Source organism: Suncus etruscus, chromosome 18, assembly GCF_024139225.1.
Source record: "Suncus etruscus isolate mSunEtr1 chromosome 18, mSunEtr1.pri.cur, whole genome shotgun sequence".
NCBI lineage: Eukaryota > Metazoa > Chordata > Mammalia > Eulipotyphla > Soricidae > Suncus > Suncus etruscus.
Genome location: NC_064865.1, coordinates 21900499 through 21923099, shown reverse-complemented (window position 1 = coordinate 21923099; position 22601 = coordinate 21900499). Strand labels below are relative to the sequence as shown.

The 22601-nt window shown below is 42.4% G+C and overlaps 1 protein-coding gene across 1 annotated transcript in view; it reads right to left on the bottom strand.

The window, feature by feature from the left end:
- Window positions 1-22601, bottom strand: part of CNKSR3 (CNKSR family member 3) — a 98852-nt gene that overhangs the window by 5340 nt on the left and 70911 nt on the right. Inside the window, exons 5-10 of the mRNA XM_049765357.1 lie at window positions 21016-21057; window positions 17138-17257; window positions 14494-14553; window positions 8616-8684; window positions 8121-8267; window positions 3526-3650 (exon numbers count right to left, since the gene is read on the bottom strand). Coding sequence (XP_049621314.1) covers window positions 3526-3650; window positions 8121-8267; window positions 8616-8684; window positions 14494-14553; window positions 17138-17257; window positions 21016-21057 — 563 coding nt within the window. The remainder of the gene's footprint in view (window positions 1-3525; window positions 3651-8120; window positions 8268-8615; window positions 8685-14493; window positions 14554-17137; window positions 17258-21015; window positions 21058-22601) is intronic.

The following is a 22601-nucleotide window of genomic DNA, read 5'->3' as shown; positions in this document are numbered from 1 at the left end:
ATCACAGTTTCCAACTTAATTCTATATAAAACATAAGCTTATAATAAGACAAAATTCATTTTAATTGAGTGAAAGTTACCTGCTGATTCAAATTTTGCATTCAATACATTCCTTTAGGTCAGGAGTCTCAAACTCAATTTACGTGGGGGCCGCAAGAGGCAAAGTCGGGGTGATCCTTGAGTGCAAAGTCAGTAGTAAGCCTTGAACATTGGGGGGTGTGACCCAAACAACTAAAACAAAACAACAAAAGATTCCTCTAGGGCAGGGCCACAAAATGTTGTATGGAGGGCCGCAAATGGCCTGCAGGCTGCAAGTTTCAGACCCCTGCTTTAGGTGGTCATTAAAAATACTAGTGGGAGAGTGTGGAGGGATAGGATAGCAAGTTAGGGTGCTTGCTTTTATGTAGCCAACCCAGTGGGCTCAATCCCTGGCACCTTTATGGAGCTCCAAGACCTGCCAGGTGTGATCCTTGAATACAGAGCCAGGAGTTAAATTCTGAGCACCACCACGTGTGCATCCACCCCAGAAAAAAACCCTACTAGGTAAAAAGAATCAGCTGAGTTCAAAAACAACATTCAGCCCCGCCTTGCCCCTTGTGGTATTCCTGGGGTGCCTTCAAGGACCCTTCCCACACAGACCTGCTTCCCACGCCAGAGTCTCTGGGCCTTACTGCTCTGGACGTCCTACATTTATATTCTCCCAGAAGATTCTTGAGTTATGGTGAATGAATGTGATGCACAAGTAGGTCTGTGCTGTGTACATGTGTGATGCCTATGCATGTGTGCTTATGTGTATAATGTGTGTTATATACTGTGGTATGTGTATACCTAAGTAGAGTTCATATCTATGTGTGTGTACATGCATGTTGTTTGTGGATGTCATATGAATGTGAGTGGTATATGTATACATGTGTGTGGTACAAGCACATGATATATATGTATGTGATGACCACTGCTCATGGAACCCCAATTTAGGACCCATATAGAAACAAGGGGAAGGGGGATTCCTCCATAGCAGCCTTGAGATTAGCCCTCTCCCTGCCATCCTGTTTCATGTAGAGAAACACCAACTACTTGTGGCTTTAAATAGATGCTGGTGGTCATATGATGGTCTGTGAGCCTGAGGAACAAGCCACTTCCCACACACCTACTCTGCCTGCTGTGATATGCTCTACGCAAATCAAGACTCAAGGAAGAAGATGAGCATGTGATTTCTTTGTTCCCAGGGAGGAAACCGAATGGAAGGGCATAAGTCAACTGAAATTAAAAACACAGAGCTCCAATGAAAACAAAAAGGTGAATCTAGACTCAGCCCAAATTTGGCCTTATGAAGCCAGAGTACAAACCAGTAGGCATTCCTCACTTATTCCAGGGTAGCTGACTAAGACACACTAGTTACCCAAGAATAAGAACTGCCTCTAGTTAAGACCACTAATTACAGAAGACTAATAATAACAACAGTGATGGAACAGAACTTCTAGAACGGCAAAGAAAGACTCTATCCTAGCCTTCATACTATGACCAGCGCAAATACCAAGATCTCTAGCTACAGAGGCATGATGTTATCATCCACAACTGAGCACAAAGTTTCCTGGCACCATATAAAGACCTTGGGGTGTGAAAATGAGCATTTATGGAACCTATAGTTGTTCCCATGGCAGTATGCTTCAAGGGCGGAGAAACCCTGTATCTCTTATGCCAAGGGAATTCCCTTTCTAATTTTTCCAATACTTACTGTGCCTATGCAAAAAAAATAAAAAATAAAATAAAAACACAAAACCTTCCACACCAGCCCTCCTTCCTTCATTTTTTCCTCCTTCTTCTCTTTTCTATTTTTTCTTGCCTTTTTTCTTCTTTTTATATTTTTTCTTTTTATTTTCTTTCACTCTTGTGGTTATTATATGATGTGGTTGTTTTTAGTAGCTGGGTGTTTTTTGTTTTTTTTTGGTCTTTTTTTGTAGATGCTGGGTTTTTTTATTTGTTTTGTTTTGTTTTTCTTCTTTCTTCCTTTTCTTCTTTTAAATTGGAGGGTACCAGGACCAAACAGTCATATGATCATTGAGTGGAAATAAAAAATAATCAGACTCAAACACCAAACCCAAAGTAAACAACAACAGAATCGATACCCAATTTACAGCAAGCTATACACAGAGGGGACAAATTACACTAGCAGTTCAGTGGGCAAATGGGGGAGATATGGGATGCATGCTGGGAACAGGGTGGAGGGAGAACAACACTGGTGTGGGAATGGCCTGATTCATTGTCACTATGTACCTTAAATATCACTGTAAAAGATTCATAATTCACTTTGATCATAAAAAATTATTAAAAAAATAAGAACTGCCTCTGGTTTATGCATGAGAGTGACCCAGCCCAGGAAACCTATGCTAAATCAATTCTCTAGTTTTGCCAAAGTACATACCATATTTTTTTCTCTAGAACAGGGGTCTCAAACTCGCAGCCCGCAGGCCATTTGTGGCCCTCCATACAACATTTTGTGGCCCTGCCTTAGAGGAATCTTTTTTTGTTTTGTTTTGTTTTAATTATCTGGGTCACATCCCCCAATGTTCAAGGCTTACTACTGACTTTGCACTCAAGGATCACCTCGACTTTGCTTCCTGCCGCCCCCACGTAAATTGAGTTTGAGACCCCTGCTAGAAGATACACCTGACCATAAGACACACACAGTTTTTAAGTCGAGGAAAACAAGACATCAGGAGACGGCAGCTGGGAACAATCAGCCTGCTAGGCCGAAGTATATTTACAATATGCTGATCCACAGCTGGTTAAACACATTTACCTCGTTTTTACATCAGAAAAATAAAGAAGTTGGGCCTGGGATGGTACAGAAGTTGGAGTGCAGACCTAGCTTTATCCCTGACTCTTGTTCCATTCCTAGTACCACATAGTCCCCTGAACATTGCAGCTTGCATCCCTGGAAGCTTCCAGCACCCTGGGTATTCCTGATACTGCAGAACCTGAGCAGTATCCTATCCTCAGACTATAGACCCATTGGACAAGAATTGTTGGGTGCAGGGCCGGAGAGATAGCACAGCAGTAGGGCATTTGCCTTGCATGCAGAAGAACGATGGTTCAAATCTCGGCATCCCATAGGGTCCCCCGATCCTGCCTGGGTTGATTTCTGAGCATAGAGTCAGAAGTAGCCCCTGAGCACGGCCGGGTGTGACCCAAAAACCAAAAAATAAAAAATGAATTGTTGGGTGCCCAGACCTGAGGATAGGATGTTTTTGTTTTGGGGGGCATGCCCTATGCTGCACTACTACCGGACTGGGTGCTTAGGGGGCCATGCAGTGTGAATGAAGGTCTCCTCCAAGGATGGTGTCTCTCTCTCAAGCTCTTTGAGTCATCTCCCCAGTGATAGGCATTTTTCAAGTCAGGTCAATCTTGCTGGAAATTCAGTAACTTCCCCCTTTAAATTTCCCTCATGCACCCTATTCTCCATCCCCCACTCCTAGAGCCTCTGCCCCAGGGGTCATGCACCCTAAGAACTGACAGACAGACCTACCGTGGTGAGTAAGGGACAGCAGGTGGTGGTGGGATATAGAGGTCCAGGATGGCCGGTTTCTCCTTCTTCAATGAGGCGTCCATGGTGCTCTCAGGGGACTGCGGGGTCTTGGGCAGAGGTGAAGTCTGGAGCAAGAATGAGCACCAGGCAAGAGTCAATGCCACAGTCAAAAATGTTTTTGATCAATCAACAATGACTCCCCCTGGAATGCTCGGAATACCCTGGGAAGAACTAGATGCAGAGATATGGTAGGAGTGTAGCTCCAAGCAAACCACTCAGCTTTCCTGCCTCTTCTTCCTTCTTTGAAAACACAGTTGCCAGGGGCTTCTCACAGAGCAGAGGGTTAAGAGATGGCTCATGCATATCATAAAGACCTTTCATCAACTGTGTGTCACTTGGTTACACCCATGAATATGCTGTGCATCTCCAGGCAAACTCAGTACCTCTGTGCCTCCTCTAAGAAACAGGGAAGCATGAGGATGGCAATGGATGTGAAGAGCTGGCAAGAATGCACAAGTGCAGGGCTGAGTACATGGCATGACCCCAAGAACAAAATAGCACTGAACATGTATAACACACAGATTAGGTACTAATCACTGATAAACATGGCCACATCATCCATGATTATTAAGTTATTGTTTTTTGTGGTTTCTTCAGTGTGGAAAAGAAAGTATATTTATTAATAATAAACTATAGTGAAGGTGATAAAAATGCCAGCAGAGGGATGGAGTGACAGCAGGTAGGGCACTTGCCTTGCACTCAAGCCATCCAGGTTCACTCTCCAGCATCCCATGTAGTCTCCTGAGCCTACCAGGAATGATCCTTGAGCACAGAGCAAGGAGAAACGCATGAGGACAGAGCAAGGAGAAATGCATGAGCACTGATGGATGTGGCCCCAAATCAAGCAAGTCAGTCTATAGCAGTAGTACAGAGGGTAGGCACCCCCAAGCCAGGAGTGATTTCTGGGTGCAGAGCCAGGAGTAATTCCTGAGCACCAGTGGATGTGATACACATATCCCCCAACAAAAAAAGAAAACCACAACAAAAACCAAGCAAACAAACAAACAAACAAAAAACTCTAGCAGAGTCTCATCTTTGTCTCATTCCTGGGCCTCCTGCCTACTACCAGAGATGCTGAGATCTTGGAGGCCACGTCCAACTTCCTCTTCTTGACCAGGAGTGCAGCCACTGGGCCTAACTACCCTTGGAAGGAGTTTCAACGTGAGCTTCCAACCCCAACCCAGTCCCAGGCGCTGGGATGCAGAAGCAAACAGGAGTGTGTCCAGCACCCGAGGCCTCTAAAACACCTCCACACACTGTCTACTATCTCCCAGGCAGACACCCCACCCTTACAGGGACCACAGCCTCTCAAAGCACAATTATGAGTGAGCCCCTTTTTTGGTGATGATGCTGATATGAGTTAAAGATAAGGGTTCCCCACTCTTGTTCCCAGGAGAGGGCCACCCTGGGACAATGTATGGGACGTAGGGCAAAGTCTAGAATACAGGGCTGAAAGTCTCCAGAGCACTGTCACCTGAGCTTCTGGAAACAGCCTAGACACGTGGGGACATCACAGGAGAGAAGCTCCCAAACCAACTCTGAATTATGAAGGTGGGTCTTCTCTCCCAGAGTGCAAAGCCAGAGAGGGCTTCACAGTAGGTTCCCCTACTATCCCCTCTTCCCCTCAGTGGCAGAAGGGAATTGTTTTTGGGATTTCACAATACGACGGAATTCCAGGCAGAAAACGATCTTCACTCACCACCACCACCACCACCACCACCACCACCACCACTACCACCACCACCACCCTTGCCAAACCCCCTCTTGGATTTTCCTGTCATTTCAAGCTTATGTGCCCTGTTCTCTTGGCCTTCCAGATGGCTTTCAGTTGGAGCTCTCATTCCTGCCTTGTCATCATCACTCAGGTTCACAGCCAAATGTCACACCTGCTGGCTACTCTGAGCCACTCCTTACCTTTCCCACAAGACATTTCCCTGTCAGTGTTGATAGGAGAAGAAAGCTTGGCAAAATGCCCAACATGGTGGTCTGCAGCACCCACAGCTGGGAAGTGCTAGCATTAGGATTTGAATTTGAGGGGCAACCCCCTCATAACCACTAGACTGTCCTGCCATACACCACTTCTTCCAAACAGCCTGACAGATGTTTTGTGTCCAGCATCACCGTTCACCAGCCCTGTCTGGATCCAGACCTTGTCTGGATCAATACAGGAATTTCCCTGATGTTTCCCTGTGTATGGATGGTATCAGAAGCCCCATTAGGCTTCCAAAACTTCCAAACTGAAGTCCTGACCCAAAAGCTCAAGAAATGCATTATTGAGGGTTTGGAGGAGAATGGGACAGAGAGTGACACTCCTCACAGTGTTCAGGGATTACATTACTGGTGGCTCTGCACTGAGAAATTATGCTGGAAGGGCTCAGGAGACCCTCTGGGATGCCAGTGATCGAACCCAGGGTAGCCATCTACAAGGCAAGTGCCCTCCCCCCTGTACTATCAGCCCAGCCTAAAAAAAAGCATCATTCAAAAGGGGGTGAAGTGGGAAGTGAGCTCCTCAGAGAAGGCTTCACATCCAACACGAAGGGGCCTTGAGCAGAAGAGCAAAGTGGAATACAGAGAATCACATAGCAAAGGTCCTATGAGGACACACAGAGAGGAGCAAAGCCTGGAAGAAACCAAGCCTGGCAGCGCCTTCATCTCCGCTCACAGCATCCAGCACAGGGAGGAAAGGAAGAACCAACTGCCACTTCACTCCACGGGGCGTGTTCCAGCCAGCCCCAGCATCTTGCATGCCTGGGCCCAGGGCAGGGGAGAATGACGCCCCTACCACTCTGGCTTTCCCTCCTGTCCTCCACCTCCAGAGCCAGATCTCATTCCTGGCAGGCAGCTGAGGCTCGTAAGCCAGTGCCAGCCCAGAGACTGAGAATGTGGCCAAAAGAACTCACACCTGTGCCCTCCTCCAGAGAACTGTCCCCAGGGGGCAACTGGCTCTATTCAGTTGTCCTGGGCTTAAAGCACTGCAGGATCAGGCACCTTCACCTGAGCCACTACTGTGCCAGGCTTGCCCTCAATGCTTCCTGCAAATTCACCTGGACTGCAGGTCTTTGGCCCCTTAAGCACCTGTGGCAGAAACTCTGCACCATCTCTGCCACAATAGGGAAAAGGCAGTTCCAACACTCGCTTCTCTGACATGATGGTGCAGGGAATGTGGGAGCTCAGAATGCTTCTCCACCCTGACATGCTCATCCAGCTGGCCAGTACCCCTTGTCCCACCCCTGCTCTTGAGCCTTCACAATTCCTCAGCCTCCCCACCCCCCAACCTCAGTGGGAAGAGGTACCTTAGGGCTCACCTCTATCTTTATCCTATACTCACATTTCTGGTTAATCTGGCATGCAACCAAAAGCTCGACAAGTCAGAAGGACCCATTGACAGTCTGGGACTCCCCGCAAGTGGGCAAAGATGATGCCCACAGGGTCAATAGGGGTGGGGTGGGGGTGTGTGACAGTACTGTTATTACTATTATTTAGACCCAATTCTCATCACCCTCCTCATTCCTTGTTCCAGCCTCCATGTGGTTCCTTCATATCACATCCTATAAGGAACACGCAAAGACATGATTCCAATCTGCATTACCAGATTCAGATTCAGGTCACTGGGTTTGTCTGGAGACAAGCAATAGAATCCAACACAGCCTCAGGCCACCATGGGCTCAATTTTACAAAGGGCATTTTGAAGGACTGGAGAGACAATAGAGCAAAAAGGGCATTTGACTTGCATGCAGCCAACCCTGGTTGAACCCCAAAGATCCCCCAGATATGGTCCTCCAAGCCCCATCCTAGCACTACCTGGAGTGGTCCCCAAAACCATACAAAAGGCATTCAAATTTCACTGTTCCTCCTACACCATTTACATAAAGACCCCATAGGACACAAGCATACATAGTAAGGCCACTGGTGAGAGAGCACATGTCCCCAGGAGGAACCAAGATGGGGATGAACTACTTATAGAAAACTGAAATAATAAAACTCAAAAAGAAGGGTCCTTTCAGTAATCCCAAAGACCAGCATTTAGAAATTACAGCAAGTGTGAAGTTCTGCCAGTATCATCCATGCACCTATGTCCCTGGTCCCTCTAAAAACAAGGGGTCCAGTATGGAGTGGCAGCCCTCTCTGCAGGGTAGATTCCCTCAGACCCGCCCTTGCCACCTCCCAGAGCTGCAGCTAAGGTCTCAATGCTATGTGCTCCAAGGCCTTCGCCTCCCTTAGCAGGAAGAATGTACTTGACATGAGCAGGGAATTAGCAAATGGTTCTTTATATGGAGCTGATGGCTCCACAGCACTGGCAGCTACTCCATTCCAAAGACATGGGCAGGAGAGATTAAGGCCATGGTTCAGGCCACCATCCTGCTCAAAGTGAGCCTAAAACCTGCTTTTACCCAAGTCAGAAAACAGGATCACAACATGTGTAGAAGCTAGACCTGAGACCCAGGCACTTCTCTCATTCTGGCCAGTGCTGAGTCTTTGGGTTTTAGGAGGCCAAGTAGACGGTTGTCCCTGATTGACAAGGGGGGGCATGTTACCTGCACAAGAGGTGGCTTCCAACGAAGGTTTTTCAGGGGAGCAGGTGTGAAATTAAAGGATCCCGTGGGGCGCTTCTTAAGCAGTAGCACAACTCCAGTGGGGTTCTCCCTCAGTTTCCTTACCAAGTTCTTCAGCTGCCATCCCACCTGGGAAAAGAGTAGGGCAGGAGAGGGGACTTACTTAGTGAGGCTGAAACATAGGTCCAACCAAGGATCTGTGAATTAATCTCCCATTCACTGTGACCAAAAGGTAGGAACAAAATATGTCGATCTTAGCAGGCCTTTAAGATGCTGGATACAAATCGCATATTTTAAACTTTTTAAGGGAATCACAAACATGACCCAAAGACACACCTCACAGGGATGAAGCCTAGAATCCCCAGCACCACCACTCATCAAAAATTAAAACCCTAAAAGTTCCAGCAAAAGGGCTATGGATTTATTTCCAAGTTCTCAAGGGAAATTTCAATCTTAAGTATTAGCAACCAAACTCACCACAGTTTGTCGATTGACCTGGATAACTTCATCCCCTGCATGGATCTTCTGAGATCGATCTGCAGGAGACTGAGAAAAGGAGAAAGATTTTTATAGCTTAAGCCTTTCTACTGCTGTCCAGGAGCGGAGGAAATGCAATTTTCTCAAGAAATAGTCACCAGTATGTGTGACTTCCTGAGACCTGCTGCATATGGAGAAACGGGACATAGAACGCTGAGCTGTCAGTGGTCTGTTATCACAGAGAATCGGGGCAGCTGGACTCATGTAACCCAACAGAGCCAAGAATGAAGCCCTTTACTGAGGAGTAGATGAAAATCAGATATTCGCATAAGGAAAACCTTCACTTGGCACCAGAGAAACAGTTCAATAATAGGATCCTTGCCTTGCATGTGACCCACCTGAGTTAGTCTCAGCACGTAGTCCACTGAACACCAGCAGGGGTAATTCCTGAGCAAGAGCCAAGTCTTAGCCCTAAGCACCTCTGGGTGTGGCCAAAACAATGACAACAGAAGCATCACCATGAATTAATGTTGTAAACATTGGCTAATGTTTTAATATGGAAGGTCCTCACCAACCACTTCCTTACAATGATTAAATTAAATGCCCATTCACTCAGTGATAGCATATAAAACAAGGATTAGTGAATAAAACACTTGTTTTAATTGTTTATGACATCAATTCTCATGAAAGCTTCCTTGATTGTTTTTTTGGCCATACCCAAGGTGCTCAGGGCTTACTCTAGGGGCTCTCTACTCAGAAATCATCCTCTGTAGGATGATATATAGTAGGAATAAAAAACCTTATAATAAATTTTAAATTAAAGTATAATTTTAATAATTAAAATATAAGTTATTTTTAGAAAAATTAAAGTGGAAGTTTTCTAATATCAGTTTGAATTCAGAAACTGTTCAGAATCAACACAAAGCCTGAGTTTTTGTTACCCCTCAAATACTACTTTGCCACAACTTGTAAATATTATATACTAGTACTATACCTCTTGATCAAAGAGTCTGCTCATGGGGCCAGATAGATAGCATAGAGGATAGGATACTTGACTTGCATGCAACTGGCCCAGGTTCAATTCCCAGCATCCTATAAGGTCCCTCGAACTCACCTCGAATCCCTGACTAGAGCCAAAAGTAACCTGAGCAATGTGATCCAAAAATAAATATATCAAAAGGTAAGTCTGCACATGGAATTCTTGATCATTAAATTAGAACTCTTGATGTTTAAGAAATAAATATATCAAAAGGTAAGTCTGCACATGGAATTCTTGATCATTAAATTAGAACTCTTGATGTTTAAGATTCTCAGATGACCCAAAGAGGCAGAAATAAAAACGAAAATCTTTGATTTCAACTTAAATCAAATATAATCTAGGTCAAGGTATTTTAGTTGGTAGCTCACATAACTGCTTTTCAAAAATTCTGTTTACCCTTTAAAAATAGCACGAACGAACATGGGGAGGGAGTAAAGGAACAGGGGAGAGGGGAGGAGGGAGCAGCAACAAAACTCAAAACACCTGCGGGGTATTCTCACTTGAGTTGTGTCAGACTTAACAAGACAGCACTGCGAGCTCAGGGATTACTTACAGCTCTATTCTCAGTGGTCACCCTGGAAGTTCTCTAGGGACCATATTTGGTTTCGGCCTGTACAAGGCAAATGGCTTAGCCCTGTACCATCCATCAGCAAGTGTGTTCTTGGTAGTAAATAAAACCTTATTGATTTTATTTTTTGGTGGACCAGGGATCAAATCCCAATCTCATTCATGCAAGCGTCTGATTAACCCAAGTCATATCCCCAGCCTTTAAATAGAAATTGGGGGGCCGGAGAGATAGCATGGAGGTAAGGTGTTTGCCTTTCATGCAGGAGGTCATGGGTTCAAATCCCGGCGTCCCATATGGTCCCCCGTGCCTGCCAGGAGCAATTTCTGAGCCTGGAGCCAGGAATAACCCCTGAGCACTGCTGGGTGTGACCCAAAAACCACAATAAATAAATAAATAAATAAATAAATAAATAAATAAATAAATAAATAAATAGAAATTGGAATCCTACGACTTAGAATGATTTGGGACCAAGTCTTTGGCTTCTCAAACAGGTTTAGGGTTACACACTGATTCTGTCCCCACAAAAATTCATACACTGATGTCCTCACTGTGGTACTATTTGGAAATACCACCTCTCGAATAATTTAAGATTGAGTGAAGTAAAAAATAAAACAGAGAGCGAGGAAAAGCAGGGCCCATATTGAACCTAACTACCTTGCAACTACCTTGGTTATAATCCCCAGTGCCACCCAGCACAATCCCAGCACTCTACTCTCAGGAGCCCTGGTGCCACATGAGGGAGTGATTTCTGGTACAAGATCACCAGGTATGTGCAAACACTGCAATGAAAGGGACATGAATTCCCAGCAAGCACCACAGCCAAGTGTACAGTAGGGGCAAGAGCAAACAACCACAAAGGGAAGAGCAGGGAGAAAACAGTTTTAAAAAGGAAAGAGAAAGGCAGAGCAAATACAGAGCTGGAGACACTTTCTCTCTGACACAGGCAAGTAAACAAAAGGGAGAGGCAATTGTGACTACTCATTTGCAAAACATTTAACCAGCTGCCCTAACCACAGGACCCCATCTCCAGATAGACCAGACTCAGTAGAAATGGTTGTCTGCAGTATTTTTCTCTTGAGATTCTTGAAATGCATATGAAGATACATGCATATGGTGTAAGTATCTGATAGCACAAATACATACAAACACACACACACACACACACACACACACACACACTTGTCACCAGCCCAGATCAGGAAATCATCCTGGCCTAGTATTTCATTTAAAATAAACACCACTAATCAATGATGAATCCCCAGGTCCAGAAGTCCCTGCACAAGCCATCTTCATCCCAAGCCCATGCCCTGAGCTGACTTCCCTTTTAAATGCTCCACATGCATTCGCTTCTCAAATGTGCTAACAAGTGATTAAAAGTTAAGTTTGGCAGAACACAAGAAAAGAGAGAGCCTGATACCAAAAGTCCCTCTAGGCCAGAACCTCTTGCCTATCTTCACTCTAACCTGGATGGCTGAAAACTGATGTTTGTTCTCATCTGCAGGAGGTTGAGGACTAGGGAAGAATGAATCCAGTCTTCAAAGGTAAATCTAACCTCTTTATATCTTGGGCTAGGGAAGAGAAGAAGGATTGGATCCTGTCCAGAGGCCTTGTCAAGGTCTCCAACAACATCCAACAGAGAAACACAAGCAACTCTTAGTCTGACCTTGGAATAATCCAGGCTTCCTAAATTACCTCCCCACAAAAATGATTACCTAGGAGGTGTATGGGGATGATTTGCATGAGGATGCCCAGGGTGAATTCACCACTACCACTAATATTCGAACTCTGGAGACAAAAGTGACTTGAAACGGTGGCTTAAACTTTTCCTGGAGCCTTTAATTTTAAACATTAAGTACAAAAGATTCAGATCCAGCTGCACAGACTTAGGCTCATAACTTCACTTCTCAAAGTTTATCCGCAAGACTTAGCAAGCACTTACTGGCACATTCCACATAAATAATTTAGTGACATTTTTGAATGCATTATTAGAAGGTATGACATTTTCACATTTTCACATTTTCAGATGTGAAACAAGATATAGCCTCTCACTGTGACGAGGTATGTATGTATCCTGCTCAGGATGGGAGTACAAAGGTCAACCACAGACAACTAAATTTCTCTCCCCATCTAGGAACCTAATAGAAAGTGATCAAAACCTACCACAATAGCTGATGTGTCACTGAACTCAAAACAGCTGTGCTATGTTCTCTTTCAACTCATACCTTTTAAATAAAGAAGGCACTGATGGCAAGAAACTGGTCTACTTTCTGGTAGGAATGTTATAATGAGCCATCCATTTACTCACGAATTGAAATGGTTTTAAGACAATAGCCATCCAGAACTATAAAGACCTGGTGTCAAACAATGCACTCTCCAAACTGCTAGATACAAACCTCAACCTTTTATAAACTGAAGCCATCCTTCTCAATCTATCCAACTGCAAACAAAGCACTGGATAGAATGTGAGCAAGTTCTTTGCCTGGTCCTCCTAAAATTTGCAATGCTTCTGACATAGATAAAGGGTGAACTGTATAGTCCATGTGTTCTTTCTCTTGTATAATCCCCAGTCTCAAAAGAGAACTTCCTGGACTATCTTACCTATCAGGTGATATATGATATAAAAATTATTAGTGGTTCACAGTGAGTTCTCATTGTATCTCAAAAGAGAACACTTAAAGACATTGTTATCTTTGATTCATCTAGCTGCAGGACATTAACAATTGAGTCACTGATTAATGTAATGTTTTTTTTTATCTTACTATAAAAACCAAGTGTGGGGATGGAGAGATAGTCCAATGAGCTGAGTGCATGCTTTGCAATGTACAAGTCCTGGCTTTGATCCCAAGATTCCCTGAGTATGGCTAAGAGTGGCCCCAAAACAGAAGTACTCCTAGTTCTATGTAATCCCCCTACCCCAAACACAGGAGTACCCCCCCCAAGCAATATTGAGTATGTGTCACAAATACTCATCAAAGATCATGACATTCAAAAGACCTAGCAGTTGACACTCAGTATTCAACACACATTTTTACCCAACAGTTTCAAAAAAAACGTTAGCAAATTTCTATTTTTAGAAATTAGTTCTTCCTGTCTTGGTTGATTAAATAGCAGAAGAATACCACAGATGCCTGCTTCTTTATACAGATCCCAGGAAGTTAGTTAAATGTGTTTGGCTTCATATCAATACTGGTTAAGAACAAGCCATATTGTAGGTTACGAGAAGAAAGGAATCAACCAAAATGTTCTACTTTTTAACAAACTTAAAATTTCTAAGGGGCTAAGGAATAATGTTTTATTTATTCCAGGAGAAAAAAAATGCACACAATCTCTTACAGTACAAATAGTCTTGTTTTATCTATTTAAAAGATGGTTGGGAGGGGGGACAAGAGGGAAGAGTAGAGAAGGCATTAAGTTTCAATATCGTGACAAATATAGCTCTATATGTGTGTGTGTGTCCTTGACATATACAAAGCCATCACACAGTTACTTTGGTGACACATATAAATCCCATTGAATAAAAAACAACCACCAAAAAATCCTTGGAGCTAAGACATAGTACAATGCCTTGCAATAAAAGACCCAGATTCATTCCCCAGCTCCCATATGATCACCTGAACACTTGCTGGATTGATCCCTGAGAGAAAAGCCAGAGTAACCTCTAAGCATCCGAGCATCACCATGTCTGACTCATCCCATCCTTTCCCTTTACACACATACATACACACACAAAGAGAAATATATTGGAGCTGGAGAGACTGTGTACAGAGGTTAAGACACTTGCCTTCCAAGTAAGCAAAATGGATTCAATCAGTAACACCACAACAGGTCCTCTGAGTACTGCCAGGAGTAATCCAGGTGTGGTCCAAAATCCCAACCAAAACAAAACTCTCATTTTATTTTATCCAGATGGCCTCCTATTCCAAAATTTGGAACCCAGTGATTCTCAGTAACAAAGAGATAATTATCCTTGTATTTATGAACTAACATGTAGAAGGTAAGAAAGGAATAATTAACACAAGGGTGAGGGCAAAAGCTGTGAACAAGCTGGGGGTAAAAACTGAGCAAGGTTCGGTGAACAAGAGCAATAAAGACAACTGAAATAATAAATTGACAGCAGCTGGTTGGTGATAAGCAGTAAGCTAGCAACAGCAGTAAACATTGGCACCTAGCACTCCCACAGATAACAAAATCGGCTCCCTGCCTTTAAATAACTAGGGCGGGGCCCATGTCAACTTGCTTTCAAACCATACATTTCTCCCATGAACACTTACATTTTCTGTGGTTCCAGTAATCACGTGCAGCCCATCATAGGTGGATTTGATGTACATGCCCTAGAGTAAGTCACAAAAATGTTATTTCTGTACTCCACAATTTAATGAGGGGGAAAGTAGCAAGACTCAAATTTATAAATCATTAAAGGCAGGTCCTTCAAAGCAATACTCATTTTTCAAGGCTCCTGAGATTCCATGGGACCAAATTCAGAAAGCAACGAAGGGAAACGAAGCAAACCCAGATAGAAAAGAAAGAACTCAGAAATGAGATCTCTTTAATATTCTTCTGGGTGTCCAGAGCACACTGTTTGTCCTAAATCGAGGACCAATTCCAAATCAATCTTTGGGGTGCACAAAATGTCTGAAGAGTTTCCAACAAGTCCTGGATTCTTCTACCCAACTCTGTCAAGTCACACCAGCAGGTAAATCTGAGCTCAGTGTCTTGGCAGGTGACTTGTTGGAACCACCCAGGATTAAGGAGACCAAGCGATTTAAGAACACATTATAAGTGGGGCCTGAGCGATAGTGCAGTGGTAGGGCATTTGCCTTGCATGCAGTAGATCCTGGATGGACCTGGTTCGATCCCCTGCATCCCATATGGTCCCCTGAGCCAGGAGTGATTTCTAAGCGCAGAGTCAGGAGTAACCCCTGAGCATCAATGGGTGTGGCCCAAAAGCAAAAAAAAACAAAAAAAAAAGAAAAGAAAAATACCATAAAACAATAAAAGCATCATAAGTGCCCTCTCCAGAAGGGAAAAAGCATCAGATAAAACCACTCAGCTGAGGACCAGAGCAATAGTACAGCCTTGCACATGGGTGACCTGGGTTCATTTTTCAGTATCCCATATGGTCTCTTGAGCCTGCTAGGAATGATTCCTGAGCACAAAGCCAAGAGAAACTTTTGAGCATTACCAGGTATGACCCCAAAACAAACAAACAAAAAACCCACTAGGCTGACTCCAGGGGTGGGCCAGCTGAGACATTTCTGTGATTGAATACACCACAAATAAAAGCATTTAGTAATTCATAGACAAAGAGCATCAAAAAAAAAAAAAAAAACAGCTCTCCCCACAAAGAAAATAGTGGCTTTCTTTGGACTCATCTGGTGCTGACTTGACTTAGATCCTTCTCAACAAACAACCCTCCTGACTTCTTGCACTGCTGATCTCAAACACAAATTCAACAATGCCACAGACCTCTAAGAGAGAATCCTCACCAAAAGCCCCTTCATATTCTCCTGCTGCCCCTTCTCTTGGCAGGCATTTTGCTAGTACCAGGCCTACATTGAAAAGGCCAGCTCCATATCTGCCCACTAGAAGATTTCTTTTTTTCCGGTCTGGAGAGTAAGCTCGCTTGCAGGGAAATCTGTCATTGGCTTTGAAGAACTACTTAAAAAGCAGCATGCAGACTGGCCCACCTTTGCTAACTTCTGTCTTCCAACCTGCATGCAGATATGGCCTTGGTCACACCCTTCTACAGCTACTTACATATCAGATACACCTGCCTCTTCTTCCCCCACCCCACCACCCCACCCCCCACATACATACACATAGCAGGCCACCAACCACCAAATCCACTTCTGGTGACCCATGTTCTTCACTTAATCTAGCCCATTCCCAGCCTGATCAGGCAGAGCTTCTTAATACACTCCAGACAGATAAAGAAACTGACAGGGGTAAAGGTGAAGTTCTTGGAGAGTTCAGCTACTGAGCTGACTCAAAAAAAAAAAAAATCCTTTCAGCTGAATAGCAAGTGGTAAGGCCACTTATACAAGGCCAACCAAGACAGGCCTGGATTCAATCTCCACCATCCCATACAGTTCCCTCAAGTTTGCCAGGAACAATTTCTGAGCACAAAGAGCTAGGAGTAACCCTTGAGTGTTGCCAACTGTAGCTCCAAAGCAAAAAAAAAAAATCCTTACACTCATCAATGGGCCTCCCAGTCTCTGGACTTCTGGACTTCTGTCTGTGTGTACCACAATGGCTCACACTTGAATGGGGTGAGGTAATTAACAGAAATTATAGTTCAGCGTCAGTGTGTTAAACATTCGCCATAGAATTCCGACAGACACCTGCCAGGCTCTAAGTGCTGACCTGGACAACTTGTGTAATTCTGAGAATTCTGAGGATCCATTAGGACAGAGATCAGATATGACCAATGAAACATGTCCAGATTTGTTGAAGCAATTGTTTCCTTCCCCCAAAACCTGTCCCATGCTCCTCCTGAATGAAAAGGAGACTGCTAGAGCAAAAGTTCTTTTGGACCCAAAGACCATCTTTCCTGTGAGTAAATCTACATAAATGGTAGATTTTAGGCTAAGACCTAAAAAAAAAAAAAAAAAGAAAAGAAAAGAAGAAGAAAAACACCACAGTGTTAAGACAATTCTGTCAAGCTACAGAAACATTTTTAAAAGTGCATTTATTTTTATTCTTTGAAACTACAGAAGTAGACAGTTTTAAATTTGGGTTTGGGGTTTTTTTCTTTTTTGGGAAGTCAGAAAGCACAGCAACAGATGGCAAATGCCTAACTTTCTAGGGGAAAACTGAGTGAGACTTCCTATGTAGAAGTCACAGGAAATATTTTTATGAACAAATGCTTGAAGAAAAGATGAGAATGTCTAACTCTCAAATGGAGAAAGTTCTTACCAGGCCTTCCCCGGGTTTAATGTTCTGTAGGTGCACTTCCTGAAGACATGCACACTGGCTCATAACAGGATCGGTGGCTGAACGGATTGTTTTGTCACAAATGCTATTTAAAACCTTGACCTAGAGGGGCAAAGTGGCAGGAAAGGTTCAATCATTAACCACATTTACCTCAAGCTGACTTATAAAGAAATGTACTTTACTTCCCTTCTTTAGTTCTGTGCCACTTTTATTCTGCTAATATTGCTCAATGAATGTGTGGCATTCATTGGATGCCATGTTTACCCTCTATGAAACTGGGGCTACTCTATCAGCTTCGCTGAAAAGGACGGCTTTTATTTTAACTCTTATCAGGGTTACTCCAGAGTATGGAACAGACTTGGACAACAACCCTTTCAACAGTTATAATCATCCATTCCTTGGCCCCCCATATTGCTTCAAAGTGATCACTCCCATTATCTACACCAAAATACACATATTTTAAAATAATTTTTTGGGTCTGGACTAGACAAATAATACAAGGGTGAATAAAACTAACTCTGGGGCCTCTTGAGTCCCACCAGGAGGGGCCCCTGAGCAAAGAGGCAGGGATACGCCCTGAGCACTGCTAGGTGTGGCCCCAAACGAAAATTGCACACGTTTCAAAATTTAAATGAAACATGGGAATTCCTATACACTGCCTCTGTCACCTAGTTTCAGCAGTTATAGCATTCATAAAAACAAGAGCTTTTATCTTGAATAGTGTGATACACTTCTGACAACTTACTGAGATATTAGAGTCTGTAGCTAACAATTTGATTCACTTTTGTGTTCTGTGTCAAAGCACACCTAAGAACACCAAAGAACAAAGCCACCTATCCAATATTACAGTATTTTATGCACAGACTATTCTTTCAGGGATCACCTGTAGTATAATTCATTACAATATCCTAAATAACTGTTTCACAACCCTAAAATCTCCTGTGTTATTCCTATTATTCTGTCTTCCCTTCACAACCATGAACCTCTGGAAAGTACTCTTGCTGTATACTTTCTCTCTAGTTTTAGCTTATCTAGAATGTCAAGTGGAGTTATATAATAAGTAGTGTTTTCACATTGGCTTCTTCACTAAGGCACACACATTTAAAGTTCCTCTATTATCTTGAAATAATATGCTTGAGAGCACATTTCTTTCCTGTGCTGAATAATATTCCATTGTCTGTTTATCCAGTCATCCCCTGAAGGATCTGACCTCTTCCTGATTTTTAACAAGTATGAATATAACTGCTGTAATATCTTGCACAGCTTTTCATGGAGACAAGTTTTGCACTTTTTTTTTGTTTGTTTAAAGATAACGGTATCCAACTGCCAGCTAATTCCACTCTTACTATATAGGAAAGAGTATGTTGAGTTTAGTAAGTTATGGCCATGGCATCTTCCCAGTGGGCAGAACTATTTTGCTTTCCCAGCAGCAAAGACTGAGTATAATTATCTATATCTTGCCACCATTTGGCAGTTTTGCACTACAGATTTAGTATTCTGCATTTTTTATTTTTTATTTTTTATTGAGACCAATGTGAATTACAAGTCTTCCACAGTTGTATTTCAGGCACATAGTGAGAGTGAATTAGGGCCATTCCCATGACCAGGACTGACCTTCCACCATAGTTTCCCAAACGCATCCCGTACCTCTACCCTTAGTTCCCTGGACTGCTAGTGTAACAGGTCAATTTTGTGTATAGCTTGTATAGTTTGGGTCTCTTGATTCTACTGTCATTGACCACTTTTGATTTTGACCATTTTTTTATTTTCACTCAATGTTCCTGAGGCCGCTTGGCCCATAGGTCTCATCCACTATTTTTTTTTCTCAATTTTTAGAAAGACATAGAAATATGAGGCAGAATAAAATGATTCATGTTCATAGTTCTGTAAAAAAAAATAGGAGCCCCTACTTAGATGACATAAATAAATAAAACTAAAAGAAAAAGAGAAACAAAAAGGGGGAAGATGTGGCAAGTTTTTAATGGTTTTTTGTTTTGTTTTGTTTGTTTGCATAGGCACAGTAAACATGGAAGAAATTAGAAAGAAAATTCTTTTGGCCTAAGAGATACAGGGTGTCTCTAGCCTTGAAGCATACTGTCATGAGACCGACTGTACAGGCTCCAGGCATGTTAGTTGTCAAACCCCAAGGTTTTCTTTATGGTCCCAGGGAAAGTTCTGCTCAGTCACGGTTGTCAAAGTCTGTGATTAGGGATCAAATTTCTGTGATTAGGGATCTTGGTTTTTCACACAAATCCTAGGACTGAGCATCTTCTGTTTCATCTCACCGCTAGGCGATGAGGTAGGGCAACCTGCCCTCAGATCAAGTTGTTGCTGTTTCCTCATTGTCTAACTGGTATATTGTAGTAGCTCGTCATTGGGTAAATTTGCAATTCTAAGATATTGAACATCCTTTTAAAAAATTCTCTGCCAGTTGTGACTCTTTTTTGGTGCAATGTATGTTTAGATCTTTGGCTCATTTTGAATTGAGCTTTTACATTATTGAGTTTTAAGAGTTTGAAGGCATATTTTGGATATGTGAGAGGTATTTAGAAAATATTCGTTCCCAGTCTGTGATTTGTCTTTTATTCTCAGAATGTGTTTCAAAAAAGCATATTTTTTTTATTTTTATGAAGTCTATCTTATTTATCTTTGACTCTTTCTACATATCTAAAACTTAGTTCCCAAATTCAAGGTTACCAAGATTTTCTGTTATCCTTTAGTTTTAGATAACTGTCCTTAAAATGCCAGTCTACCATCTTTTTAATAATACTTCACATTCTCTACACATCAAGCTCTGAAAAGGTAAAATACGGGGCCGGAGAGATAGCATGGAGGTAAGGTGTTTGCCTTTCATGCAGGAGGTCATTGGTTCGAATCCCAGCACCCCATATGGTCCCTCATGCCTGCCAGGAGCAATTTCTGAGCCTGGAGCCAGGAATAATCCCTGAGCACTGCCGAATGTGACCCAAAAACCAAAAAAAAAAAAAAAAAAAAAAAAAAGGTAAAATACCAGAGACAGAGCCTGGAAATATAATACAGCAAGTATGGTGTTTGCCTGTAAGCAACTGACCTAGGTTCAATCCCAAGCACCACATACGGCCCTTTAAATACCAACAAAATGATCCCTGAGCACCACTGGGTGGGCCGAGGGTGGGGAACCAGGAACAATTATATTAAGTGATATCTATGTAGAAATTACCACTAGATGTACAATGGTTATTTGTCTCATTCAGATCTATTCAACCTTCCCAAATTAAATCACCGATGAAATCAGGAAATTCCAAAGAATGATATTGTTTTCCAATGGGGGAGAATCCAAAAATTTTATATTCTTTAATTTGTTTAGCACCCCTATTTATGGCACATATATTTATAGTTATTTCAGAGCTGAATTCCTCAACGTGAGGAGGAAGGCCTTATCAAAAGAGCTCAGACTGACTTATGTCAGAAGGAGGAAGTGCTAACAAACAGTTACAAAATGCTCTTTAAACAGCCACAAGTCTCCCTCCCCCTCATTGGGGTTCTGCCAAAAAAAAATTTTTTTTAAATCAAAATGGTTCAAATGTAAATCAGTTTAACCCCAGTTAACAAGTATCATTGTACCCCATGAAATGTTCTAACACTAAGAATCAAACCAAAACACAGTGCCTCTACCTCTTCTTATAAATATAATAAAGCTCAGGGGGGGTTCTATATAGTTGTCTTATTACTAATAACCGATTCTTTTCTTTCCGCCTCAATTAAAAGGCTTCTGTATCAGAAGATACCAATATTTCAAAGAATCTCCTGAAGATACAGACTCTGATAAGATGCCCACTACCTCGGGAAAAGAACTTAATAGCTTTTCAATGGATACTTACTACATTTAAAACTTTATCCTCCATTTCTGCTACAAGGCAATCCTAGAGAAGGAAAGAAAACAAAAATTAAATGTAAGAGCAAATTACTTGGTAAAATCTGGCTTAGATCTTTATAGATAAGTTTCTAGAGCCTAAGATGGTCCCTACAATGCCCAAGGCCACTCCAATCTACTCTTTGGGGAGAAACATGGGTGAGAGAGAAAAATCAAAATAGGAACCAAGTAGTCGCTAACTGACTCTATATGGTTCTTTCTCAAAGTAAAGTGCTTTCCACCCCTTCCCAGATCGTAGAGCTCTTGGAGTGTGTTGTCACTTATGCAGCCATGAAATACCTCCAAATTCCATAACAATGACAGTTTGGGAACACAGCAAATTAAATAGGAAAGTGGCTTAAAGGTTCACAAAGCTCAATAATTGAAAGCAATAACAACAAAGGATCAATTAGCAACAGGCATCCCAGTAAACAAACACTCAGGCAATGACTTTAATATCACCATTGTGAAATAGCTATTTCACTAATTTTTTTATACTGAACTGTTTTTTGATACTTCCTTGGCCATTTAGTTGTAACAAAGCAACACAAAAGAAGTTATTTTGTGCCTGCCAAAGGGGCAGGCTTGGTGGGAGGGGAACAGGTAACAGTGGAGGGAAGGGAACACTGGTGGTGGGACTGGTGCTGGAACATCAAGTACTCAAAACAACTGTCTTATGAAAAACTCTGCAAAACATGTGTTTAATGTTTTACATACATTTTATATAAAGATTATATATATTTATATATACATATATTCTTTTTTTTAAAAAAAAAAAGGAAGGCCCTTCTTTATTCTGACTAAGCTTGTTATCCTCATATTCTATCAATCTTTAGACTTGCAAAATAAAAATACAGTGAACTGCTATCTACCCACCATTCAAACTGTGCAGAGAACAGTTGACCAGAAGTTCAAGTTACCTGCCTATTACTGCACAAAGGTGACCTGGGCTCAGCTAACTGCTCCACTACTAGCCCCAATAAGCCAGGATACTTTAGCTGAGGGCCTCCTAGAAGAGTAATTTTCAAATAAGGGCTTGAATAAACTTCATCACAAACATTTATTTTAAGCACCACTGAGATTAAATCAGACATTTCAGTCCTCAAGAGATGAAAAAGGTTTTACAAAGCATTCATTAAGACGCTGCCAAAAAAGTGGTCTTGAGGTATGCTATTGATGGCATTTGAACAAAGGGCTGGAATTCAGCGCATTGTTTCCCCAACTTCAGAACAAAATATTCAGAACAAGAGTCCAGCTGACTGACTCTAAGACTCACCATTGTTCCTCCAACAGTTGCCAGAGTGAAAGCACCAATGTGAAGGATTCACTAGCACTTTCCAGCTCTTGCCTGGAGCCAACTTCAATCAAATTGCAGAGAAGTTGCAGAAGACAAGGGGTATCAGAATCTGCTAATGCCCTTTAAGGTAATCCTGACTATACCATTTTAAGAAAAAGTTGTGAACTAGTCCATGTATATGAAAGACATTCCTCAACTCTGTCATAGAGAGTTTCACTTCAATCAAAATATCATTTCAGGGGTCAGAAACAAAACTG